We start from the raw sequence: 23,188 nt of genomic DNA, 5'->3' as shown, positions 1-23,188 counted from the left end.
ATTTTTGGCAACTATACCACTCTAAACTTCATGTTTGTGAGGTTTAGATGGCTAGAGGTTAGGCCTTCATAGTTCTCAACATGTTTTGATGCTTGTAGGGAGAGCTAAGTGTTAAAATTGAAAGTTATGATCAATTTACAAGAATTGCATAATCCTGTTTTTTGGCCAAAATTAGCACTTTTATGATTTTTTTGGTGGCTTTCTTGATATCCAAATTCAATTTTGATTGTGTAAGTGTAATGTATAACATAAAGCTAATCTTCCTTGAGTTTTGGGGGACCTAATATGCTATATAGCATAGTATATGATGATGGTTGAGTTTTTTGATTGCTGAAGAATAAGATACATTTTAGAGTAGCAAGTATAACTTTCTCAATATTGCTAGTTTCTTAGGCCAATTGTGTGTATTTTGTAGGCAGTAACCATATCTAATCATAGACTACAAACTTGGCTAGATATTGAGTAGTTTCTATGCGTTTCTAGAGGTCATAATGCTAAACCCAGTTTTTTCATGTTTGCTGTATTTAGCACTTTATCATTGCCCCCAAGGTTCCAATTGTAAGAGATCCATTATCCTTTTGACATGCTCCATGGCTCCTTTTGAATCCAAAGGCCCAAAGGGAACTAAGAAAACATGTATATAGTATTTGTATTGAGCGTGACTATAGAAACTTTGATGATAGGTCCGCAGAATGGCAAAAATGCAACTTTTTTGTACCTATTTTTTTTGCCCAAAAAAATTATTGAGGTAAAAGCAACCATATGTTTTGGTCACCAACCCATTGAAGTTAACGGGGCATTTTATCTAATGTCCTACGGCAAGAAATTGCTGTTTTGGGCAAAATGCACTGGTCCATCAACTTTGGAGGCTTGTAGTGACCAAGGGATGAGAAAAATTAGAAGTTTCTCATTTTTCCCATATGTAGTAGTTATTGAACTATAAGCTCATGAAAGGATTTTTCAAAATGAGTGGATCTACTATGGTTTGGAATTTTTTCCCAAAATCCTGAAAGGACACTTTTATGTCTTGTTAGGTTACCATTCTAGTGTTAACAATCATATATGTCAAATTTTTATCTATTCTAAATTTTCCTTACTTATATTTCCTTCATGTATTTACAGGCTTCAATCATGGTAGAGACAAAGTTAACGCGTCAGCATTGAAAAATTATTAGTGATGCTCTTATTTTGTCTCTCTATGGAGCTTCAGACGATCATTTGCGACGAGCATTTGATCCACTGCAGGCAAAGTTGGATGATTTTGTGATTGAACTTGTGGAACATTGTTGGCTGAAGCTGTGCAGTGTATTCCCAGTTTCGTTTGACCCAGCATTGCGCACTAATGGAGTGATGCATAACACAGTAAAGCAATTATTAGGTCAGGTCACTAGAAGTTTTGAAAGTATGGTTCATCCAGAAATCAAAACCAAACTTGGAATCAAAGAGCAAATGCAGCTTGTAGCACAACTACATTCAGAATTGAAGAGCAAAGATAAGATCAAAGGCTCTTTAAAACTTCCTAGGATAGAAGAGGATGTACCTCCTTCATCAGGTGCTTAGTCATCCGCTGTAAACCTGGATGATACGATGTGTCCTCCTGTGCTACACTTACTTGGGGAGCATTCCATCTTTCACTTGCAAGAACCCCAATTATATGAAGGACGTTTTGCAAATGTGAAGCAAGTATCAATGGCTCATCCTCTCTTCAAAGATCCCGTCTATGTGGTGAAGATATACAAAGACCAAATAGGAAGCAATCCGACATTGCAGATCATGCTAGAGGAGGCAACTGCTACAATTGTTCAGCATTGTGGCATGATATTGCCCCGTGGTCTTGTTCGGTATAGCGAAAGACCTATGTTGATCTTCAAGCTTTGGAATGGAGGTCATCTTGAGTAGTGGATTCAGGCATCTCATCATGATGGAAGCAAGCCTGCAAATCAGAGAGTTCCAACACACATCTGGAACTATACAGCAATTCACAGACAACATTTTGCCAATATGCAATGCTCTTCTGCAGACGATTAAATTTGTGCATAGTCACAAATTTATTCACAATGATCTACACACTAGAAATATTTTACTCCATTTTGGCGAGCGAGAAGTGTATGTTGGCATTGCGGACTGGGGACAAAGTACACCATCAAACACTTTGGCAATATTTCCCAAGCTGCCAAATCTCACCCCTCAATGTAGAGCTCAATTTGAGCGAGATTATCCATGGACTACCCCTGAAAATATCAGTACCAATCCTCCTTCATTCACCAAGGCATCTGATATATATAGTCTCTCGTATTCTTAGGTGCTTGCTTGCATGTATTCCAGAGCCCATCGAGGTTTTCAAGCGCGAATTTTTGCGTAATGTAAACAAACATCTTGCTAGTGGAAAATCTTCCAAACCCTTAGATAGACCTAAGATATGGGATTTAAGCCTTTGTTTGAATGGAAGCCATAATGTTGGCTATCATATTGTAACCTAATCTGGCTTGAGATGTATTGATGATTAAACTAGTCATCAACTTTTTTGGCATTAATGGTGTCACGTGTGCAATGTGTGGTGTCACGTGCGCAATGTTTTTAAAGTTCTTCAAGTTGAAGTTTTAAAGTATTTCAAGTTAGATCACTCAATTCTCTAAACCATCTCTCTTTTTCAAGTGCTAAAACTTGTCTTGCTAAAGTTTATTATTTTGCATTTCAGTTATGGAAGATATTGCTCCCGACCAGAACGCACAGCAGCCTAATGATCCTTTGCTTAATCATGCATTGGCTCAACAAATTTACAAAGAGGAATAGATTCGGGTGGCTCAAGGAGATCTCAGTGCTTTGGCTGTAATCCAACAAGACAAATCAGAACTTCAAGGGGAGCCATTGAATTACAGGCAATACAGATAGTTATGACCGAATCACTTCGTACGCAACACATTATTTTGAGTCAGTGGAAATGCCAAGGCTTCTGCTCCCTTGAAGGTTTCAGATGTGCAACACATTGTCCTCGCACGAAATATCCTTGCAAGATTTATCCAAGTATACAGATCACCACCAACTAATAATCAAGTGGCATTTTGCTTTGTGCAACAATGTTATTGCTACTATGTATTGTGGCTCAAAGTTGATTGGAACGATCATCCCACTACAGGAGGTGTTGGGAAAGGGCACCCAACCAAGGAGATTCATGCACGGGAAGCTAATAAAGAAGACCCGCCTCGCAAGATAGGTTACACATATTTGCCCGAAGAAACCACAGTTATTGAGTAGCTTGCAACCCAAGGCATGGATTTGGCAAGTCAAGGAGAGACCCCAGCCATGTTGTGCGCTCGTATAGTAGAGCTAGAAAGAAAGTTGGCATGGTACGAGGCAAGGTATGGGCCTGTTAACGAAGAAGAGAAGGGCAATGCTGGCCCAAGTGATTCGGTTGGCAATTCAGAATTTCGTGTATCTGATCTCTTTGGAGAACAAGCCCATGATTTAAATTAAATCTCCCAAACAATACATAGCTCTTTTTGTATCTTAAATCTCAAGATTAGTAATTAAAACCTCTTTTTGGTATGTAAATCTCTATTTGTTGGAACAAATGGACGTGACAGATGTTGTTGCAATTGTGTAAATTATGTTCTCTCTACTACCCTCTTTTTAACAATGAGAGAGAGAGAGAGAGAGAGAGAGAGAGAGAGAGAGAGAGAGAGAGAGAGAGAGAGAGAAGGTATGGATTGTAAAGCTAAAATCCACATAATTTTTGCATTGCAAAATTAATTGAGAATATAGTACAAACTTTACAGCTCATCCGTCCCCTCAATCACAAGCACCATGTCATCAATTTCTTCGACATCTAAACATTCCGAATCAATATCTTCCGGATTCCATTCCATTTCATCATCAGAGTTGAGCTCATTTGCAACTGCTTCGTGTGTTTGGAAGCACCCAAAGCTTTCTTTTGTGGCACGTGCGGCTAACTTCGTAGGCTTATGCATAAGTCGCATGTTACAAAAGACATACACCAAGTCCGTAGCTCGTTTAGGACTTAATCGATTTCGGTTTTTAGTATGCACGAAAGCGAATAAAGACCAGTTTCTTTCACAGCTACCACTTGAGACGGCAACAGACAATACTCTCACAGCCACATGTTGAAGTTCCACTTTTTCTCCATCGTACTCTTTCCACCAAACTGGTGCGCTCATCGTCTTGATAGCATCTATATGCCAAGGATCCCCAAACATTTCCTCTCTACTAGTATATGCCGTCTTCTGTGTGTATGCCATCTGTCCATCCACATTGCCTAATAGTTGAGCACACACTTTCTTGAAATCACTGATCACTTCATTGTTTGAAGATTGCTCGTGCATCTGGAACTTGGGATCCAAGACAAAACCTGCTCCATGTAAAGGAGTATGCAACTGCTCTCATCGTCTTTTGACAAATGTCATCATCATGGCTTTCTCTTTTCTTGCATAAGATGTACTATCTTTTAACTTGCGAGTGGCTTCATGCATGTACCAGTAAACCCGTCCAAAGATAGAGGCTTCTTTGTCCACTAATCATTCAGATGAGTGAAAGGTTCTATGACTGTAACTGTTTTGTCTACATTTCTCCAAAACACAGGAGAGTTTACAAGCTAATAGCATTTGGAAGCAGCAGGTTCATACTTGGGATATTTATCAAGCCAAATGTCCCATCTTCTATCTGCCACTGTTTCAACAAGGGCTGCTTTTGCCTGCTACAGTGTGGAGAGAACGTAATATGGTGTCGCAAAGCGGGTCACACAAAAAATCTGTAAATTTTTTGTTGGGGACTTTGTTCTAAAAAAAGCGTAAGAAAATGAATGCTCTCTTATAAACTTCACCAAGTGGTTTGCATCTAAAAGAGTTTGCTTAATAGAAGGAACTTTTTCAAAGTCCTTAAGAGCAAATTCAAAGTGTGAGCAGCACATGGAACCCATGTAATCTCTGGATACTTTGCTTCAATTGCTTTTCCAGCTGCTTTGTAGTTAGATGCATTATCTGTGACAATGGCTGTCACATATTTAGGTGCCCCTGCTCTTCTAATCGAACACTCATAAACACTAGCAAGATATCTACTAGTTTTTTCTTTTAGGGATGTATCGATTGCTTCAAGAAAGATGGCACGTCTTGGACAAATCAACATCACATTAATCAATGGTTTCTTCTGGCAATCTTGTCCAACCATCTAGAGAAATTGTGCATCCATATGCCGATACAAAATCAAGAGTTCTGTGCTGTAAAATATTCTCTGATGTTGTATTTACTTTAGCTAAATATTCTGTACGCATCTTATTATAATCAGGAACCACAAAACCCTTCTTCGCTATGCTCATTAAAGCATCTTTGAAGATATGATTTCGAATGATATTAAAAGGAATTCCATATGCAACAAATGCTTGAGTCCACTTAAGATGGAGTTCAAGCAGCCATTGTTTCCCAAATGTCTGTTGCAAAGTAGGATCACTTGGTGCAAATTCTCCTCCAGTCCATGCTTCACTTCGGCTTATGTTAGCGGTAGAGCTTCCGGTAGAATTAAAGCAACAATTCCCAGCAAAGGATGAATGGCACCCTCCTTGACCTGTTCCTTGACCTGTAGTAGGGGTCAAGTGAGGGTTTTGATCATTCTCGATGTCATCTCAATGTCCCTAGCCATAGATGGAGTCATCATTTTGGGACCTCCCTTTTTTTTGCCCTCAAGAATTCTCTTTGCCTTGAGCGCCCACTCAAAAAAAATTTCAGCAATACCTCTTGGTGGGTATTTGCAAGCTGTCATGTTTCCAAGAATTTTGAAAACATGTTCTTTTATCCTATGAGCATCTCCACTAAAATTATGGCCGCAGATCTTACACCTCAGCTTTGATGTATTCTTCCCATTGGCCAATTCATCTACGTAATTCCACTCGTATCCTTTCACCATCTTCTTCAGATCTGCAAACTCAAACAGAACTAGTTACTAAAGACGCATCTAAAATTGAACTGTAATACCATTTACATTATTCTATTCATTAACGTTTTCAACTTCTTTAAATTATAAATACCAAAATAATTTTTTCTCAAGTGTGAGCTTTCACTTTACACTTGAATCATGATAAATAAATCGTTTAATCTATCTCAATAACTTCCAAGTGTGAGTAAACTCTACACAAAGCAAGATATCTTTAAAAGACCTATCTAAAATACATCCAAGTGTGATCAGTGTAACTCTACACATGGCAAGCAATCAAAATTCACTACTCTGTAAATCTCTTCTAGGTGTGAGAATACCTCTACATAAAGAGAGAGATTATTACTTAATCTACCTAAATTATCTGTAGTGTGAGTATTAATTTACACATGACAGTCAATCATTAGATAAATCTAACGTAAGTTACTTCCAGGTATGAATATAGTTCAACACACAACAAGTAACTCTTAACTTTAACTATTTAACTAAAGTTACTTCTAAGTGTGAACATAGTTCAACACAAAGCAAATAACTGCTAACTTTAACTACTTTGAATCACTTCAAGTGTGAGTTTCCTCTACACAAGGTAAGTAATCATCAACTATCTTACTTAATTTACCTCTCAGTGTAAGATGTGCTTCACACAGAGCAGGTAACTCAAAACTCCAAAGCCTAAAAAAATAAAAAATTCGCTCTAGTAGAAAAAATATGGCTAAATTTAAACTAGCATTTTTATATTTTTCTTCGTGTTGTAAGGCTCACCTATAGGTGAGATGAGAGAAGAGAGATTGATGGAATGAGTAAAACAGTCCGTTTCAGCATATATAAACAAATTTATTTCGATCTAATTAATATTTTGATCGAACTAATATTTTGATCGAATTGCGGAGAAATTATACGATATGGTGTTTTTGCTGAGCTGGCACCATATAATACGGTCGAATAAAGATAGGTGTCATATAGTACGTCCGTTTAAGGCGTATTATATGTACACTGTATGACGTAAAATGCAACTTAGCCACTCACTACATTTTTGGTCAGATAGTGCATCAAAATTGCAAAGCAACATGCAAGGGGATGCTTTGCTCATCCATTCAAAAATATGTTTTTCATTTGAGTTGAATGAAGGATCGGTGAATTTTTTGTTGAATGATGAATGCCTAAGTGCACATAGGTAGCTAGGAAATTGACCCTTCCTAGGTAATGTAAGGGCAATCTGCACTTTTGAAGGTTTAGGTCTATTCTCTCTCTCTCTCTCTCTCTCTCTCTCTCTCTCTCTCTCTCTCTCTCTCTTCCATATCATTTGCATATTCTTGTGCTCTTGGAGTCTTAAAACTAGCATGTCGAGAAAAGTGTGTGCGAGGTTGCTATAATGTCAAATAGAGATATAGAACTATAGGCTTAGGGTGACAGAAAAGTAGACACATACTCGAAATGTTACAGGAAGACTTGGGAATGGTCCCTCGACAAGGAACATTCCTACCAATGGCGATTAGGGAAGGCCGGAAGCCAATGGTAGGAGCAGTATTGCAGGGAATGGTCACTAAGGGACCATTCACATCCGTCCTTGTCAAAGGAGAGGGAGGCTAACAACAAACTGCGCATAGCAATAGCATATGGCTTATGACCCAATGCAGACAAGGAGAAAGATAGAGGATATTGCATCCTCTGAGGTGTCGGCTTCAAAGTTACTGTTGGCCTTCCTCTGCTCCGTGTCGATTGTAGTGCTACTACTGTTGTATTTTATACCATCTGTAGGCATGGTTGCGATCTTGCAGATGCAACACCTGATGTCGACCAAGAATTCACAAGAAGTTTTGGACAAATTCTCACAATAATTCCCACATTGTAATTTACCTCAACATCATGAGCTTCTGTGAGGGAGGCGCTGCATACCTAGCTAGGTGCGATTGGGGGTAGGGGACCGCCCGGCCCGGTGGGGGGGGGCGGCCTCTGCCCCCAATCGTACCTAGCTAGGGGCCGGGCGGTCCCCTACCCCCAATCGCACCTAGCTAGGGGCCGGGCGGTCCCCTACCCCCAATCGCACCTAGCTAGGTATGCAGTGGCTCTCGAGCAGAAGCTCATGATGTTATGCATTGTATGAAAACCACTGAAAAAGACTCCGTTTTCCTACAGGAGAAAATTTCTAAATCTTCTCGAGGAAGGACAGCAGATTTGACGGTGCAAATCAGCTGCGCCCGAGTATGGAAATGTTTGCACTAAGATTAGAGAGACAGTAAGAATACTTTGGGTTTTAAATTTAGAAGACGCATGGAAAGGATGTGAAATAAAATGCGGGGTTTTTGGTGTCGTGATTGGTGATGTACGCCGACATGGGCTATTAGGCCTCTCATCACCCATTGCCTCTCGCTCACTCCGTACGTCTCTCAACCTCTCTTCTTCTGTAGCGATGGCGCGGCCTCTGCCTTTTAACAAGCACAAAGTTGTGTCTCTGGGAAACGAGTCGGTGGGCAATACAAGCATCATCACCAGCTTCGTGTACGAGAAGTTCGACAACAGTTATGAGGTGCTGTACAAGTGTGCTTTTACGTGCGTGTATGTTTGTGTGTGTGTGTGTGTGTGTGAGAGAGAGAGAGAGAGAGAGAGAGAGAGAGAGAGCATGACTTTGCGGTCGAGACTTCTTTTGGATGACTTGGAAGATCTATCGGACGAGTCTTGAACTCAAAACTTGATATTCAAGAGGGAATTGAAGAAGAGAACCTCTATTGGAATATATCCAACAGAGAACTACTCTTGCTTTGTTGGCCTTGCCAAAGACATTTGTTGATGCAATTTAGTATTGATGTGTTGTTGCAAGCGAGAAATAGTATGTGCCTATGATCTTGGTTTAGTATGTTTGTAAATGTAGAGAAAATCAAAATTCAACTTGGACTACGCAAGGTAGTTTGTCCAAGTGAAATTGAAAGGCATAGAGCATCGTTCTATCGAGCTACATGAAAACCATGCGAGTAGTTAAACTTTCGTCATGCAATGAGGAAATGACACAAAACCATATATAGTGCACATCAAACAAAAGTGCCATACAAAACTATGGTGGAGAATCGGCACTATGTCTCCCCAAAAATTATAAGAAACGGAAGTCATGCCTTGCCCTATAGTCTAGTTGTGAGGTTCAGGCAAACGCATAGACATGGAGATTGGGATGCAAATAACGAACCTGTATGACTTGCTCATGTAGAGTTTTGTCCATCACTTTTTAGACGCTCTCCTTGTCGATTTGAAAAGCTTTTCTTGAATGTAGATAGAGAATATGGCGGCACAAAAGGAAAGAAGTCTGCTAGATATGATGGTGTAACTTGTGTTGATTCCCCATAACGAGTTTCTCCAATCACAAGGAAAACCCGATACTTATGGACTACTTTAACCAGCTTGTAAAAGGGAAGACTTTGTCTTTGCTCTTGTATGACAGCTTTGACCGCTGACCAAATGTGATGCCTTACCAAATGCGTCCTTCTTCCACTCCGGCATATCATATGTAGAGAGCCCTATACCACAAAGTTCCTGAGCGAGATGTCTCTCTCCTGTTATGGTATGGAAGCTTCTCAAGAACGATTCAGATCTTTAGGGATGGAATGAAGCATGGTCCTTTATTATTGCTCTCGCAATACTTTCCTCTCTCTGGCTAACACAGATTGTGTTAGCCAGAGAGATTTTGTCATGGCAGCTCTCTGAAGTGAACCATCTGGATATCTTATGATTTTCACAGGTGACACCCTGTGGCTTTGAAGACCTTTCCATATTCATCCTCTACCATGGTCTCTTCATCGTCCATATACTTCTCATGTCGATCATGTCTATTTGGGATCTCCATCATCATGTCGACTGTGCCTACTGCGATCTTCATCACCATCTTGTTTGCGCTCCTTTTGCGACTACTGTCATCTTGTCTACTTTTGCTATCATGTCTACCATCACCATCTCCTTTATGTTGTTCCTCTTGTTTCAACTTAGCTTCATGCTCAAGCTCCTTTTGCAAACCCTTGATTGTCTCTTTGTCATCAGACACAGAAAGCACAAGAACTCGATAAGCTTAGTGTCATTTTGTATGAGGCTTTTGGCAAACATTTCCTGCTTGTGACTCTTCCGGGCACTATATAGTCTTTGCGTTGGAAAAGCAGCAAGTACTGAAACGTAGTGGAAAGGCACGTCATAATCAATAATTACTGAAGGTTTGCAACTTCCGGCGCCAATTTTAAGAGTGATTGTCAACATATGCGATAAAATAAAACTGCAGGTCTGCAGCATGGGATGGGGTCTTCATCGACTATATGCATCACTCTACGTGGAGCAGTCTTCGTTCATCATCATCCTCACTACCAATATATCCATTGTATCTATCCTTGCAATGATCATGCTCTCTGTGAGTCTCTTGAGCACCATCCGTGTGGCTACAATCTCGTATCCTTTGACTTCTTAGTCTTTCACAGTACCTTCTCTCATGTGGATAATGTCTACCGCGTTCTCCATCATCATGTTGATCATGTCAAGCGTCACGATTATCAGCAGCTTCAGTTCCTCCTATGGCCAGCTACGCATTGGCAGCACCCACACCCGCACAGAATTGAACCACTTGTAGTTGAGCAACACTTCGTTGAGTATAAGCCTTGGAGAGCGCGCCTGCTCACGTAATTGGAATAGGTTGGCTACGTTGACGAGAGGTTCAACAACCTTGGTAGGCGATCCTCGTCTCTAATTGACCCCTCAATTTTTAGAGGGGATCTACGGTTGAAAATTGGTCGGCGAAGATCACAACTGTTGGTCCCAGTTGTGAACTTGATGTAAATCAAGTGTAAACTAGATGTAAACTTGGACAAATGTGAACTAGTCGTGAACTTGCATGTAAATTAGATGTGAACTCTCCAAAGTATGTGTATTATAGTATTGTGGCGTAAACTTGATGTGAACTCGTTGTGAACTAAGATTGCGGCAGGTCAGATCTATGCAATATGATGCTACCGTTATACATGCTTATCAAAACGTGTGCAATAGTGCAACGGTAATGCATTGGTCTTGGGATGGGGAGGTTGTGAGGTCGAATCCCACACAATTTATTATTTTCCTCTTAATGAATCGGCGGCCCACGATCAACAATGATCTGAGACCATAGATCCCCTCTAAAAATTGAGGTGTCAAATAGAGACGTGGATAGGCGATGCTATAGAATGTTGTCGAGAACATGATAGAGAGTATTAGAACCATGAATGATTATCAACATAAGAAATTAGGTCTCCCCAATCTCGAAAATTAAAAATCCTTTCAAAACATCTCAAATGCATAAGTGAAGGGTAAGTTTAGCAAATGAAATGAAAAGACCGATGGAAATAGAAATTCAAAAGATGTTTTGGGTCCATGTAAAGAGACATGGTCTTTTCTACATTGATAGATTTAAGACAGTATAACGATGTAAGAAATTAGAAAAAAAACAGATATTGTTGACATAGATGTCGTTGGATTAAATCTTAATCGATGGTTAAGATTGAGCCACTTGGTTCAGCTTTTTGGCAGTATTTCACAAAACTACATTAAGCTTCCTGGTTCAAGCTCCTCTATTGTCAAGACCTCTATTGAAATCTATCCAACGTACACAACAAACAAAAGTATTAACACTTCGACTAGCTAGTAGCATGTAATTATAAATTCATGTACACATCACATTTATTGATATAATAGTGCATCAATACGAGCAATGGTCTTCCCAAACCATAAACACATGTGCTCTTATCAAGAATACAGGTTTTGTTTGTTTTTTTTTTTAAATTGAAATACTAAAGTGAGGTATGCTTTGTGGTTTAGGGCACAATCGGCATCGACTTCCTATCCAAAAGTATTCATCTCGAAAATGGGCAAATATTTCGATTACAAATTTGGTGGGTAAAAAAATTTAGACTTGTCTCGTTAGTTTTGCTTCATAGAGTTAGAGCATCTTAAACCATTCAATACATTTTTTTAGGTTGTTTCTCCAAAAAAAACAGTGGTTCCATTTATTTATGTGCTACCTTCTTGTTGCTGAAAAAAGTATTTTGTGCAATCTAGGGATACCGCTGGCCAAGAGCGCTTTCGTAGCCTAATTCCCAGCTACATGCGAGATTCTTCCCTTGCAGTTGTCGTGTATAGTGTTGCAGTTACTTGAATATTTTATAGTTCACATGATAATTTGTTTTATTTAACAATGTAAAAGCTTTTAATTAGATTAACTCTACAGATAGGTTATCATTTGATAGTACTGTGAAGTGGATCCAAGAGGTGCGCAAAGAGCGTGGAGAAGATGTCCATATTATTCTAGTGGGAAACATGGTCGATTTGGTCAACAAAAGGTAACTTCGACTTTTGTACCATTTTAAGTTACGAAAATATCTATTTATCCATAAACATTCATCGTTTTGCCATTTCAACAATATTTCAACTAGTTTTGTCTAGGATATGTCCTCAAGAAATCACTTGCTTGAGTTTACCAATATATGCTATGCACGAGAGAGTTTACTTCTTAGTCGATGCATACTGACACTGCTCAAATGAAATAAGTCCAAATCGGTCTCTATTCTCCTAATTGACCCCCCATAAAACTAGTGTGAAGAGCCCCTTTCCCTTTGATGTCATTATTCACTCGAAGCTTAAATCTTATTAGGCCCGAAGGGGTCCACCTTTCAAAAAAACCTTTAGCACGTGCATTCAAGAGGTGTTTTAAAAACCTCTCAATACACACTTCATCATGAATTAAAAGATCCCTTTTCTTTCATAAATTTATAACTTTTTCATTTTTATACCTCTCTTATACATGTAATCTTGTAACTCTTTGGTGTATAAAAAGCCCTCTAGGTGAACTCACGTACTACAGCTACATATTTTGAGGTAGACCCCCCAAATAATTAGATCAATCTAGCAAACTATCTACATTTTTACAAGAATGAACAAAGTTATGATGCATTTTTCTTGTTTGAGATTTTAAAAAATTGTAACACAACAAACAAATACAACAAGGTTTTTTGAACCTTGAATGTTTAGATGAGAAAATGAAAACTTAGTATGCTGCGTATTTTCAAGACCTATTTCTTGAATGAAATTCTAAGAATTTATAAGGAGAACAATACATCCTTTTTAATTTTTATCGATAAATGTTTTTAAACACAAGGCAAAGATGAGGTTAGTGCAAAGTTCAATTTTTTTTTTCCATATGTAGAGATGTCTCAATTGAGGAAGGATCAGAGAGAGCGAGGGAGCTTTGTGTAAGCTTTATTGAGACAAGTGCAAAGGAAGGCTTTAACATAAAGGTAAACTACCTTAAACAATGTGTCTATCATCTTCCTTCTATATTAAATCTTTGTTTTTTGTTGCAAAACTCACAATGGTGAGTGGATTATATTACAAAATACAGATTCTTGTCATGCTCATGATGAGCCATGACCACTTCACTGGATTTTAAATACATCGACTGATGGGGGAATCCACCCCTTGATGATGGATGATCTCACACATTCACAATCCTTCTTTATTAAATCCTATTTTTTGTTGTGATAATGGGAAAGTTAGTTGACAAAAAGTTTGCTCCTTACTATGATGCTTTAGCATGCCTTGATTGTTAACTATGATATTGTTTCGCGTATTATCACAAGAAGATTTAGAAATATTCTCATGTAGGAAAACAGAGTCTTTTTCAAAAAATTTCGTACAATGCATAACATCATGAGCTTCTACTCGAGAGGCACCACAATGGGGGGGCTGGTGGTCCCCTGCCCCCGATCGTACCTAGCAGAAACTCATGATGTTGAGGTAAGTCACAATGTGGGAATTTGTCCAAAACGTCTTGTGTATATTGTATTGCTTGTATAAAAATATTTAACTTCAAAATTTTACAAGTATTCTTTCGGCTCCTTGCATTTGAATATGTGATCTAAATTGATGTTGAGTATGGAGATTATTGATGCATAGGTTATTTCTTTATCTACACATATAATATTCGTTATTATTTAGCTCTAAAAAATTTGAAAATAGGTTCAATGTTATTAGGTATGAATGAGGGAAATAATCCTCAAAACACACAGAGTTTAGTGTTGCTCGCGTTGCAGTAACCTTATCGTTGCCTTGTGTTTATGTGATGCAGAGTTTATTTGCCAAGATAATGGCAATAGTGCTTGCCAGCATACATGATGACACAGCTGTTACCACACTGAATTCAAGCCTAGTAGATGTAAATTTACAATCGATTCAAATGGAACAAGATACCTCAAAATGTGCATGCTAGGCTATTCCACACTTAAGAATGTGGATTGTAAAACAGTTGTACTATCTCAAACATGCTTGTTTCTAAAAGTATGAGTGCTTTGATTCTTGAAAAATGGATGCTTTGACTCTTTGGCGCTTTCTATGGTTCAAGGTATTTGGCAATTTTTTTTTTGAATTTTGCACTCTATGTCCATAATGATAATTCGCTTGGCCTTTTGAGCTGTGATCTTGCAAGCCAAAACAAGATTACGAAGCTCCCAGGTAGTAGTAGGCTCAAAATACAGAAAGAGAAGGAAAACTAAAAACTTGGGAGGTGGTAAAGCTATCAAATTTAGTACATTTTTTACCCTCCCCCCCTCTCTCTCTCTCTCTCTCTCTCTCTCATGCGTGCGCATGAGAGAGAGAGAGAGAGAGAGAGAGAGAGAGAGATTCCTCCCGGTGGCATCGTCGCACAAGCAATTCACCTTAATCTTATGAGCCCAAATCTTTCCAGATTCCTCCTGGTGGCATCGTCGCACAAGCACTTTACCTCAACAAGCAAAAATACATGTTCAACAAGTGGAAATTTAACTCTGACGGACGCACAATAGAGCAAAGTCTTGACCATCCCACCAGCAAGCACCTGTTGTCAATCGAGCAAAGCTTTTTTAAAAAAATACTTTTCTCCGTCCTGGGCTTTGCGCGCAGTAGGCTGGCCGCTACATCCCTTCTTCACCTGAAACTCTGCAACCCCTATTGTAGACAAACATGGGCAGGACTGCTGGTTGCCCTGCAGCTTGCTAAATGCTGCTCGCATCCGCCCTTCTCGTCCTCCTTCCACATCCATTTACAATCTTAAGTCGAGAAAATATATCTATATCTATACTGATAGATAAAGGGGGAGGGAATTTCGGTTCCCCCGCCCCCCTCCCGTCCCCCCACACGCATCAAAAGGAGAATAATCCGACAGTGTCGCATGTAGCATCCGGGAAACACAGTGACGCAGGGAGAGAGAGAGAGAGAGGCGACGAAGCCGCCGGCTATACTAGTCTATACTAAAGATAATGGGGGAGGGAATTCCGACGGAGTGTGCCCTGTAACGTGCGAAGCCGATGACACGCCTGAGCTTTGAGTGCGAACGAGAGAGCGAGAGAGAGAGAGAGAGAGAGAGAGAGAGAGAGAGAGAGAAGGAGAGAGCGTGCGAATGCAAAGAGAGAGAAATAGAGCGAGAAAGTGAAAGAGCCAGTAGACTGAGGCCATCGGCAGTGCTCTCTGAGGCGAGTTCCGGTTTGAGGCTCCGAGCACTGTGCAGAACACACAGAGAGAGAAACAGAGCGAGAAAGTGAAAGAGCCAGCAAACTAAGGCCATCGGCAGTGCTCTCTGAGGCGAGTTCCGGTTTGAGGCTCTGAGCACCGTGCAGAACACAGAGAGAGCGGCGAGAGATCTGGTAGCTGCGTGCTAAAGCCCAGAGAGAGAGAGAGAGAGAGAGAGAGAGAGAGAGAGAGAGAGAGAGAGAGAGAGAGCGTCCGATAAATAGCGAACGTCATCTGTGCTCGAAAAAAACCTAGGCGTAGTGTAATACCACCTACAAAATTTAAAATTTAAAGAAATGTAAATTTAATGTACTTAGTGTAAAAACCTTCAAATTTAGTCATTTTACCTCTAAACTTTCTCATATGTAGGTTTGCCAAGCTTTTGGAAAAAGTTTTTTGCGAGCATTGTTCAGGATGCGAACGCAAAGAGGGAGAATGAGAGAGAGCCAGGGAGAAAAAACTTGGAGGAGAGAGAGAGAGAGAGAGAGAGAGAGAGAGAGAGAGAGAGAGATGTACGGGCCGGGCCAAGCATGCGGCCTCAGGCTCGGGTAGTGTTTGGGAAAAATATGTCTCAGCTTAATATCCTGTCCTTTTCAATTCCAAAAATGCATGTTCAGGGCAATCTATACTAAGGATAATGGGGGAGGGAATTCCGGCTCTCCCCCCCTGCCAGGTGTCGTCTGCCCTCTAGAGACTCCAGACCACTGCTCGGGAAAACCATACAAAAATCCATCCCAAACAAATCAAAACCGGAAATTTTACAATAGAGCCAGGGAGAAAAAACTTGAAGGAGAGAGAGAGAGAGAGAGAGAGAGAGAGAGAGAGAGAGAGAGAGATGTACGGGCCGGGCCAAGCATGCGGCCTCAAGCCCGAACATTGTTCGAGAAAAATGTGTCTCAGCTTAATATCGTGCCGTTTTCAATTCCAAAAATGCTTGTTCAGGGCAATCTATACTAAGGATAATGGGGGAGGGAATTCCGGCTCCCACCCCTGCTAGGTGTCGCCTCCAGAGACTCCAGTCCATTGTCCGGGAAAAATCATTTTCACAAACATACAAAAATCCATTCCAGACAAATTAGAACTGGAAATTTTACAGTACTAGCGAGTATTTTTGCAAAATTAGGCTATTTTCCATGTACTTTAAGCGGAATTTTCACCTTCTTCCCCTCCCCTCAACCGACTACTTTGATTTTGCAATCGGCTCAAGGCTAAGCTCAGGCACACTTTTCCCGAACACTGCTCCAGACGAGAGAGAGAGAGAGAGAGAGAGAGAGAGAGAGAGAGAGAGGAGGAGAAGGGGGAGAGAGAAAGAGAGCTAGAGCTAGAGCGAGAGAGAGAGAGAGAGAGAGAGAGAGAGAGAGAGAGAGAGAGAGAGAGAGAGAGAGAGAGAGAGAGAGAGATGTACGGGCCGGGCCAAGCATGGGGCCTCAGGCCCGGGTAGTGTTTGAGAAAAATGTATCTTAGCTTAATATCATGCCGTTTTCAATTCCAAAAGTGCATGTTCAGGGCAATCTATACTAAGGATGATGGGGGAGGGAATTGCGCCCCCCCCCCCCGCCAGGTGTCGTCCGCCCTCCAGAGACTCCAAACCATTGTTCAGGAAAAATCATTTTCACAATCATACAAAAATCCATCCCAGACAAATCAGAACTGGAAATTTTACAATACTAGCCGGTATTTTTGCAAAATCACACTATTTTCCATGTATTTTAAGCGGAATTTTCTCCTTCTTCCCCTCCCCTCAGCAGGCTACTTTGATTTTGCAATCGGCTCAAGCTCTAGAAGAGAGAGAGAGAGAGAGAGAGAGAGAGAGAGAGAGAGAGAGAGAGAGAGAGAGAGAGAGAGAGAGAGAGAGAGAGAGAGAGAGAGAGAGAGAGAGAGAGAGATGTGCAGATAGAAAACGACATGATATTAAGCTGAGACACATTTTTCCCGAAACTGCTCTCAACACAGATTTTGAAGGTTATTGACATGGTCGGGTGTGATTGTGTGTGTGTGTGTGTGAAAGAGAGAGAGAGAGAGAGAGAGAGAGAGAGAGAGAGAGAGAGAGAGAGAGAGAGAGAGAGAGAGAGAGGGGGGGGGGGGGGGGGCGGGGGACACTGGGGAGATAAGAAAGAAAGAAGAAGAGAGAGTAATTTCCTTGATCTTCTTTTGTGAAATTTGTCAAGAGTGAAAAGCTTGAGGGTAAGAGGGGCCATGCCGCCGCCGAAGGCGGCGCCGTTTTACTAGTTCCACTAATGTATCATTTTATGATATTTTATTCAGAGTTTCAAGAGATTCCTTCCTACCATGCGCATGCCAGCCATCGTCAACCTTCGCTCTCAATTGATTTCGTTAAAAGAGAGAGGAGTTGATTCGAAATCGCATAGAATTGGTAGGTACCTCTTGAGACCGCTACTTGAGGATGCTAGGAAAGGCAAGCCATATTATAAACAAGGTGAGAACTCACGATGCTTGCAAAAGAAAAGGGAAGGCTAGCCTTTCGCGATGAGGAGGTATGTAGTGGAGTGGTCGGACCAGTAGTTGTAGTTGGTGTTAGACATGGTTTGTGATAGATCAGTGCTAATCCATATGTGGTCTAGTGTAGAGGTGTGTAATGTGGTTGGATGGTGTATCAGGTGGTGGAGTCCATGCTGGCGAATGAGGGTGGAAAGGGTTTTGTATGTGCTGGGCTCATCAAGTGTGTGAATGTTGAAATCTCCCATTATGATCAGTGGCCGCATGGTGCTAGGAGGCTAGAGATGCTCTTTAGGAACCCTGGGAGTGCCCTGTAGTGTGAGACGACTGTCGCCACACGCGTGTTCGTGCAGTGGAAAGTTACACGGATTGTTTCAAGAGTGTGGTTTATGCATATGTGTGTTTGCGTGGGAATTAGGTTGCTTTTATGGAGAATTGAGACGCCGTGTAGTTGTGTTGAGGATATGCTCTGGAATCCTGGAATGGTTGTCGCATGTAGTCGAGTCTCTTGGAGGCAGAGCACGTTGGAGGCCATTAGACTTGTGTCATGGATGACATCGTCTGCATGCTTTTTAAGGGAGACGACGTTCATTGATTGCACAATGTAATGTGTATCTTGGTGGAGATGTAATTGCTTTTGGATGGGAGAATAAGTTGCTTCCGTTCTCAATCTATGGAGCTCTTCAAGGACACTTTAGTCGACACGAACGTTGTCGGGGAGCAGGCTATCTATCAAATACAGATTTGCAGTGTCACGAACACGTGTGAGAGCAGTGTAGGTGAGCCCATGAGATCTAGTTCCTCTGGGACTGAAAGCCAATGTGTTGAGTGTAAGCCCTTGCGATCGATGAATTGTGTGTGCTGTAGCAGGTTGAATCGGGAATTGCTTGCGTGTGAGGGTGTTGAGGTGGTTTTTCCCAATTTGGAATTCACGTGCGATGCGAAGAATTGGCGTCTAGCCAGCCGATGTGAGTGGTGTGCGGAGGTGACCGTGTTCATATCTTTGTTTTCGCCCTATATTGGGATTGGTGAAATGCATCTAGTTGTGCTAGAGACTGTAGTGCAGAGCTTGTAAATGCCTTCTGCACCATTGACTAGCCCATCGGCAATGTCCAGATTTTCGGCACATAGCTCGACCACCAAGCCTGGCTTCAAGCACAATGTTGCTTGGAGCCTCGCAGTTTGCTTGACATCTAATGATATTGCTATTGTTTTGGTGCAAGTATTGGGATGCTTGTCAATTGCTTTGAATATGTGTGTCTCACCGGGAAATTGTGTGAAGACCTTTTCGTTGTGCTCGTCCTTCGCTTTGTTAGAGTAGAATAGGTGCGATATGGTTATGTCCGCAGGAAACTCCCTGTGGAAGGAGTTGTTAATGTATGCAATATCGTTGCTGGTATGTGAACCAATCCTCATTCCATTGAGAACCTCTATAAACTATTGATCGGTTTGTGTCATTGTAATCGTTAGCTCGTAGCACTTAGGGAGTTCGTGCCAGTACGAAGGTGCGACTGCCTCAACGAGAGGTTTCTTGCTTGTGAATATCCAAGAGTCTTTGACTGGGCTAGCTTGGCAGAGGTCACCACAAAGTATGACGTCAAGGCCACCAAAAGGCCGGTCGTGTTTTCTCTTGATGGCATGAAGGCGTGAGTCGGCCAAAGAGAAGACACTTGACCCTATCAAGGAGACTTCATCAAACACTACAAGCTCCAAATCTTGATAAAGTAAGGACAATGCATCTAGCTTTTTTGCTCCAAGGCTTGTGTGTGCGGTATTTATCAAAAGCAAATGTAAAGCTGAGTGTATAGTTGTACCACCAATGTTGAACGCTGCCTTCTCTGTATATTCCATTAGTAGTGCCTTGGGAAAGTCAGCATTGTGACCTGACTTGTGCGTGTAGAATCGAATCAGGGCTTCAACCAACAAGAGCAGCGTGAACGTTTTTCTAGTGCCTGCTCCACCTGTGAGGAAGAGATGTATCTTTTTTTATGGTGCTATGCATTTTTTGAGCATGACGTCGTCGAGTATGAGTCGTTGTGGGTTTAGTTTCTTTATTGACGTGTGGAAATCCTCATTAGTCATGCCAATGTGTTTGGAAAAATGCAAAGCAAATGGTTTCTTGGTTGGTTGCTTTGATGGGGTGTTGATCATCACGTTGGCATAGTCGTAATTGTTGAAAGAACTTGGATTATGTGTGCTGCTTCAGGTTGTGATGATTGTAACAAATTTGTCTAGCGAAGTTGGTTTGACAACAAACTGTGATTCATTGTTTTGCACTGTCTCAACGTTCGAAGTGTAGACATAGATCCCAGACAAGCCTTCACGCAGTTGCTGATTCTCATGTCTTGACCATGGCAAGAAGAGAAGGCATTGTTCTCTGTAGTGGTTTTCAGGGTCTTTGGATTTACTCTATCTAACGTAACATATGATGCATGCCCTTCGCAGCACCTTGTCAGGTATGGAGGGGTTTCTAGTTGTGGATACAAACTGAGCCAAGCACATGGCGAAGAAGGAGCGAGGTCTTGAGGCATATTTGTCAATGATGGAGGCAGAGAAGATTTCTGTTGTGTCAGGGTGCACTTTTTGCAAGGCATTCTTTCTTTTAAGGACTAGAGCGTGCTCTTCAGGTGGATTAGTATTTATGTATGCGAATTCTCTAAAAGAGCTATACAATGGAAGTGAGAGGCATATGCAAGCAGCTTGTTGTGAACTAATTTTTTGTATGTTAAGGATTGTGCTACCAACTTTTCATAGTCTCTCTAACGTTGTTGCATTGTTTGCAACATAGGCATCGACTTGTGTTTTGACTGCTTCTATAAATGTTTTGTCCATTTTCATCATGTATGAAGTGCAATAGCTTGCTGCTCCATGTGCGTTTAGCACGAACTATGTATTTGTGTTCGCATCCCAAAGTGAAGCTATTGATTTGTTGAAGTTGTTTGTCAATATATCGATCCGTTTGCGTCTGAGAAAAATAGTGGGGCCTGAGATAGTCGCTTGCAATGCAAGCAAGTACTGTTCCATGGAGAATTGTGTTTCTTCTAGCCATTCTTCAAATGTAGGTGCATTTTGCAAATCAATTTGGCTAAGTTGTCTTCTGACTTGTTGCAAGTAAAGCTTACCTTGTCTAGCCATGTTCGTCTCAAGTATTCCTTGCCAGAAAATAGTTGTGAACGGCATGGGGAAACGTGGGAAACCAAAGCGACAACTTTTGTTCTTCTTTTGGAAAGTCATGTTATGCTTGTGCTTGTGAGCTTCAGAAATATCATTTGACAAGATGGCTCCATCTGTGCTGATGTGGGTATCTATGAACATCAGAATACCTTGATTTGAGTGGGTCGTGAGTGACGGGGCATTCTCTAGCCACATCAAACCATGATCATGCTGGCTACCGCGGCTCTGGAACTCTGTGATGAAGAAGAAGTCTCGTATTTTGCCGCATATGGAGGAATCAGTGCGCAACAAGTGTTTCATTGTATTAAACCTATTGACATAGAAACGAGCGATCGTAATGGGATTGGCATGAATGAGCTGACGCTGGTATGAGCTCAAACTCTCCCCGGGCTCCTGGCTTAGTGGGACTAGCTTCTTTTGTGCAGCAAGAAGCTCTTTCCATCTCTGCTCTGTGGAGGAGAACGTGACGAAAAATATAGGTGGTCCAAGTTGTCGTATCATTGCAAAAACATTCTTTTTCATCTTTTCCTTGTAGTCGGGGGATGTGTGAAGTGCCTCAGTCTCTAAAGCCTAATCTTGAGCTGAGAAGTCTCTCTATGCTTGTGTCTTCTACTACTTGTCTTGCTGTGAACGTTGAACCGGCTAGTTTTCCCTTGTGCATTCGCACCCAAACAGAGGAATGACATATAAGAATTCTACAGATGTCGTTGCGTTATTGGCCTTGTTGGCAGGGAAGAAGAGGCATGCACCTCGAACAACACGTCTTTCAACCAAGAAGCTCTCAAACAACTTGTTGAGAAAATTTGATTGAAGGTCATGAGGTGTGCCTACTGATTTTTGGAGATAGTGTAGTGCGATGAAAATGTCTGGATTGTTCGAAAACTGTAACGCGAAAACGGTGTCCACATCGCAGCCGGCCAAGCGAGTCATTGCGAAGCCAAGAAAAGGCTGTGAATCTTTAGCTGTCTTTTATGTGTGTGTGTGTGTGTGTGTGTGTGTGTGTGTGTGCGCGCGCGCACGCACACGAGAGAGAGAGAGAGAGAGAGAGAGAGAGAGAGAGAGAGAGAGAGAGAGAGAGAGAGAGAGAGAGAGAGAGAGAGAGAGAGAGAGAGAGAGAGAGAGAGAGAGAGAGAGAGAGAGAGAGAGAGAGAGAGAGAGAGAGAGAGAGAGAGGTTATGCTTTGAAAGGCTGGAAAGATGGAGAGGAAAAAAGAGTAGGAAAGCAAGTTATGAAGAGAGACAATGGTGACAAGGGTCAAAGGACTCTCTTATGAAATTGGGATATACAATGGGCAAGCCAAAATTTAATTCACGAACTTTAGAGCGGTCTAGGCAAGAAAAGCGTAGCTATTCACGGTAAAGGCCAGAAGCTATGAAAAATTCATGCTCTCAAAGCATCTAGGTTTCGAATAGAGGAGTGAAAGATACCATAGACCCATTTGTGACAATTTTGATCACACCCTCAATAGTAGACGCTGATAAAATATCCCTGCCTCTGGAATGCTCTCCATGTAGATCTCCTTGAAGCTCCTTGGAAAGGTTAGAAGACGATCCACCATAGACTCTGACACTTGAATTGACATAGCACGCCTATCAACCCTACTTTGGATCTGTGCCTCTAGCTTGAGGGTCATGTTGATAGTCCTCTCTTTATTGCAAAGAGAACAGTTTTAGTCGGCTGTCAACCTTCTTCACCTTTGGGGAGTCACAGATTCACCACTGGGAATGTAAGAGAGCTCTATTGAAGTTCACAAAGTGCAAAGTCCCCACCACCTACAAAGGATAAAAGCGTGAAGACCACTAAAGATGTCTTTATCTAGTTGAGTACAAAGCATGCAAAGTCACCTCTCTATTGTAGCGGAGAATCTCACACTGTTTGTAAAAGGTGTTGTCAGTTCTTGTTTTAAGCGTTGTCCTCGCATGGGAACCAAAGTTGTGACGTCCAAAACAGATAATGTGCGCACCTTGCCAACAAAGAGACCAATATTCCTAGCCATAAACATGACAATGTCCTCCCTAGCCATCTGGTCCATGACTTGATCATAGTCAGTAGGATTTCGAGAGTTGACAAAGCTCATCTGTAT

General features: G+C 41.4%; 1 protein-coding gene across 1 annotated transcript; it reads left to right on the top strand.

Moving 5' to 3' along the window:
- The first annotated feature begins 8,304 nt into the window (after positions 1 to 8,304).
- On the top strand, positions 8,305 to 18,248 carry LOC147437027 (ras-related protein RABH1b-like). Its single transcript, XM_086485818.1, has 7 exons — positions 8,305 to 8,467; positions 11,755 to 11,828; positions 11,995 to 12,069; positions 12,168 to 12,275; positions 13,139 to 13,229; positions 14,060 to 14,146; positions 18,093 to 18,248. Exons 1-7 carry the CDS (start codon positions 8,351 to 8,353, stop codon positions 18,246 to 18,248), a joined length of 708 nt encoding a protein of 235 aa, XP_086341944.1. The 5' UTR covers positions 8,305 to 8,350.
- Positions 18,249 to 23,188: the final 4,940 nt, after the last annotated feature.

The sequence above is a fragment of the Adiantum capillus-veneris genome, chromosome 17 (assembly GCF_014529385.1).
Source record: "Adiantum capillus-veneris isolate H3 chromosome 17, ASM1452938v2, whole genome shotgun sequence".
Taxonomy (NCBI): Eukaryota; Viridiplantae; Streptophyta; class Polypodiopsida; order Polypodiales; family Pteridaceae; genus Adiantum; species Adiantum capillus-veneris.
This window is presented reverse-complemented; position numbering and strand designations above follow the sequence as displayed.

Excerpts from the sequence above, each read along its gene's own strand:
- LOC147437027 (XM_086485818.1), top strand. The coding sequence starts at position 8,351 with ATGGCGCGGCCTCTGCCTTTTAACAAGCACAAAGTTGTGTCTCTGGGA. Across the intron at positions 12,070-12,167 it reads TCTTCCCTTGCAGTTGTCGT|GTTATCATTTGATAGTACTG; the intron begins GTATAGTGTTGC and ends CTCTACAGATAG. Across the intron at positions 13,230-14,059 it reads AGGAAGGCTTTAACATAAAG|AGTTTATTTGCCAAGATAAT; the intron begins GTAAACTACCTT and ends TATGTGATGCAG.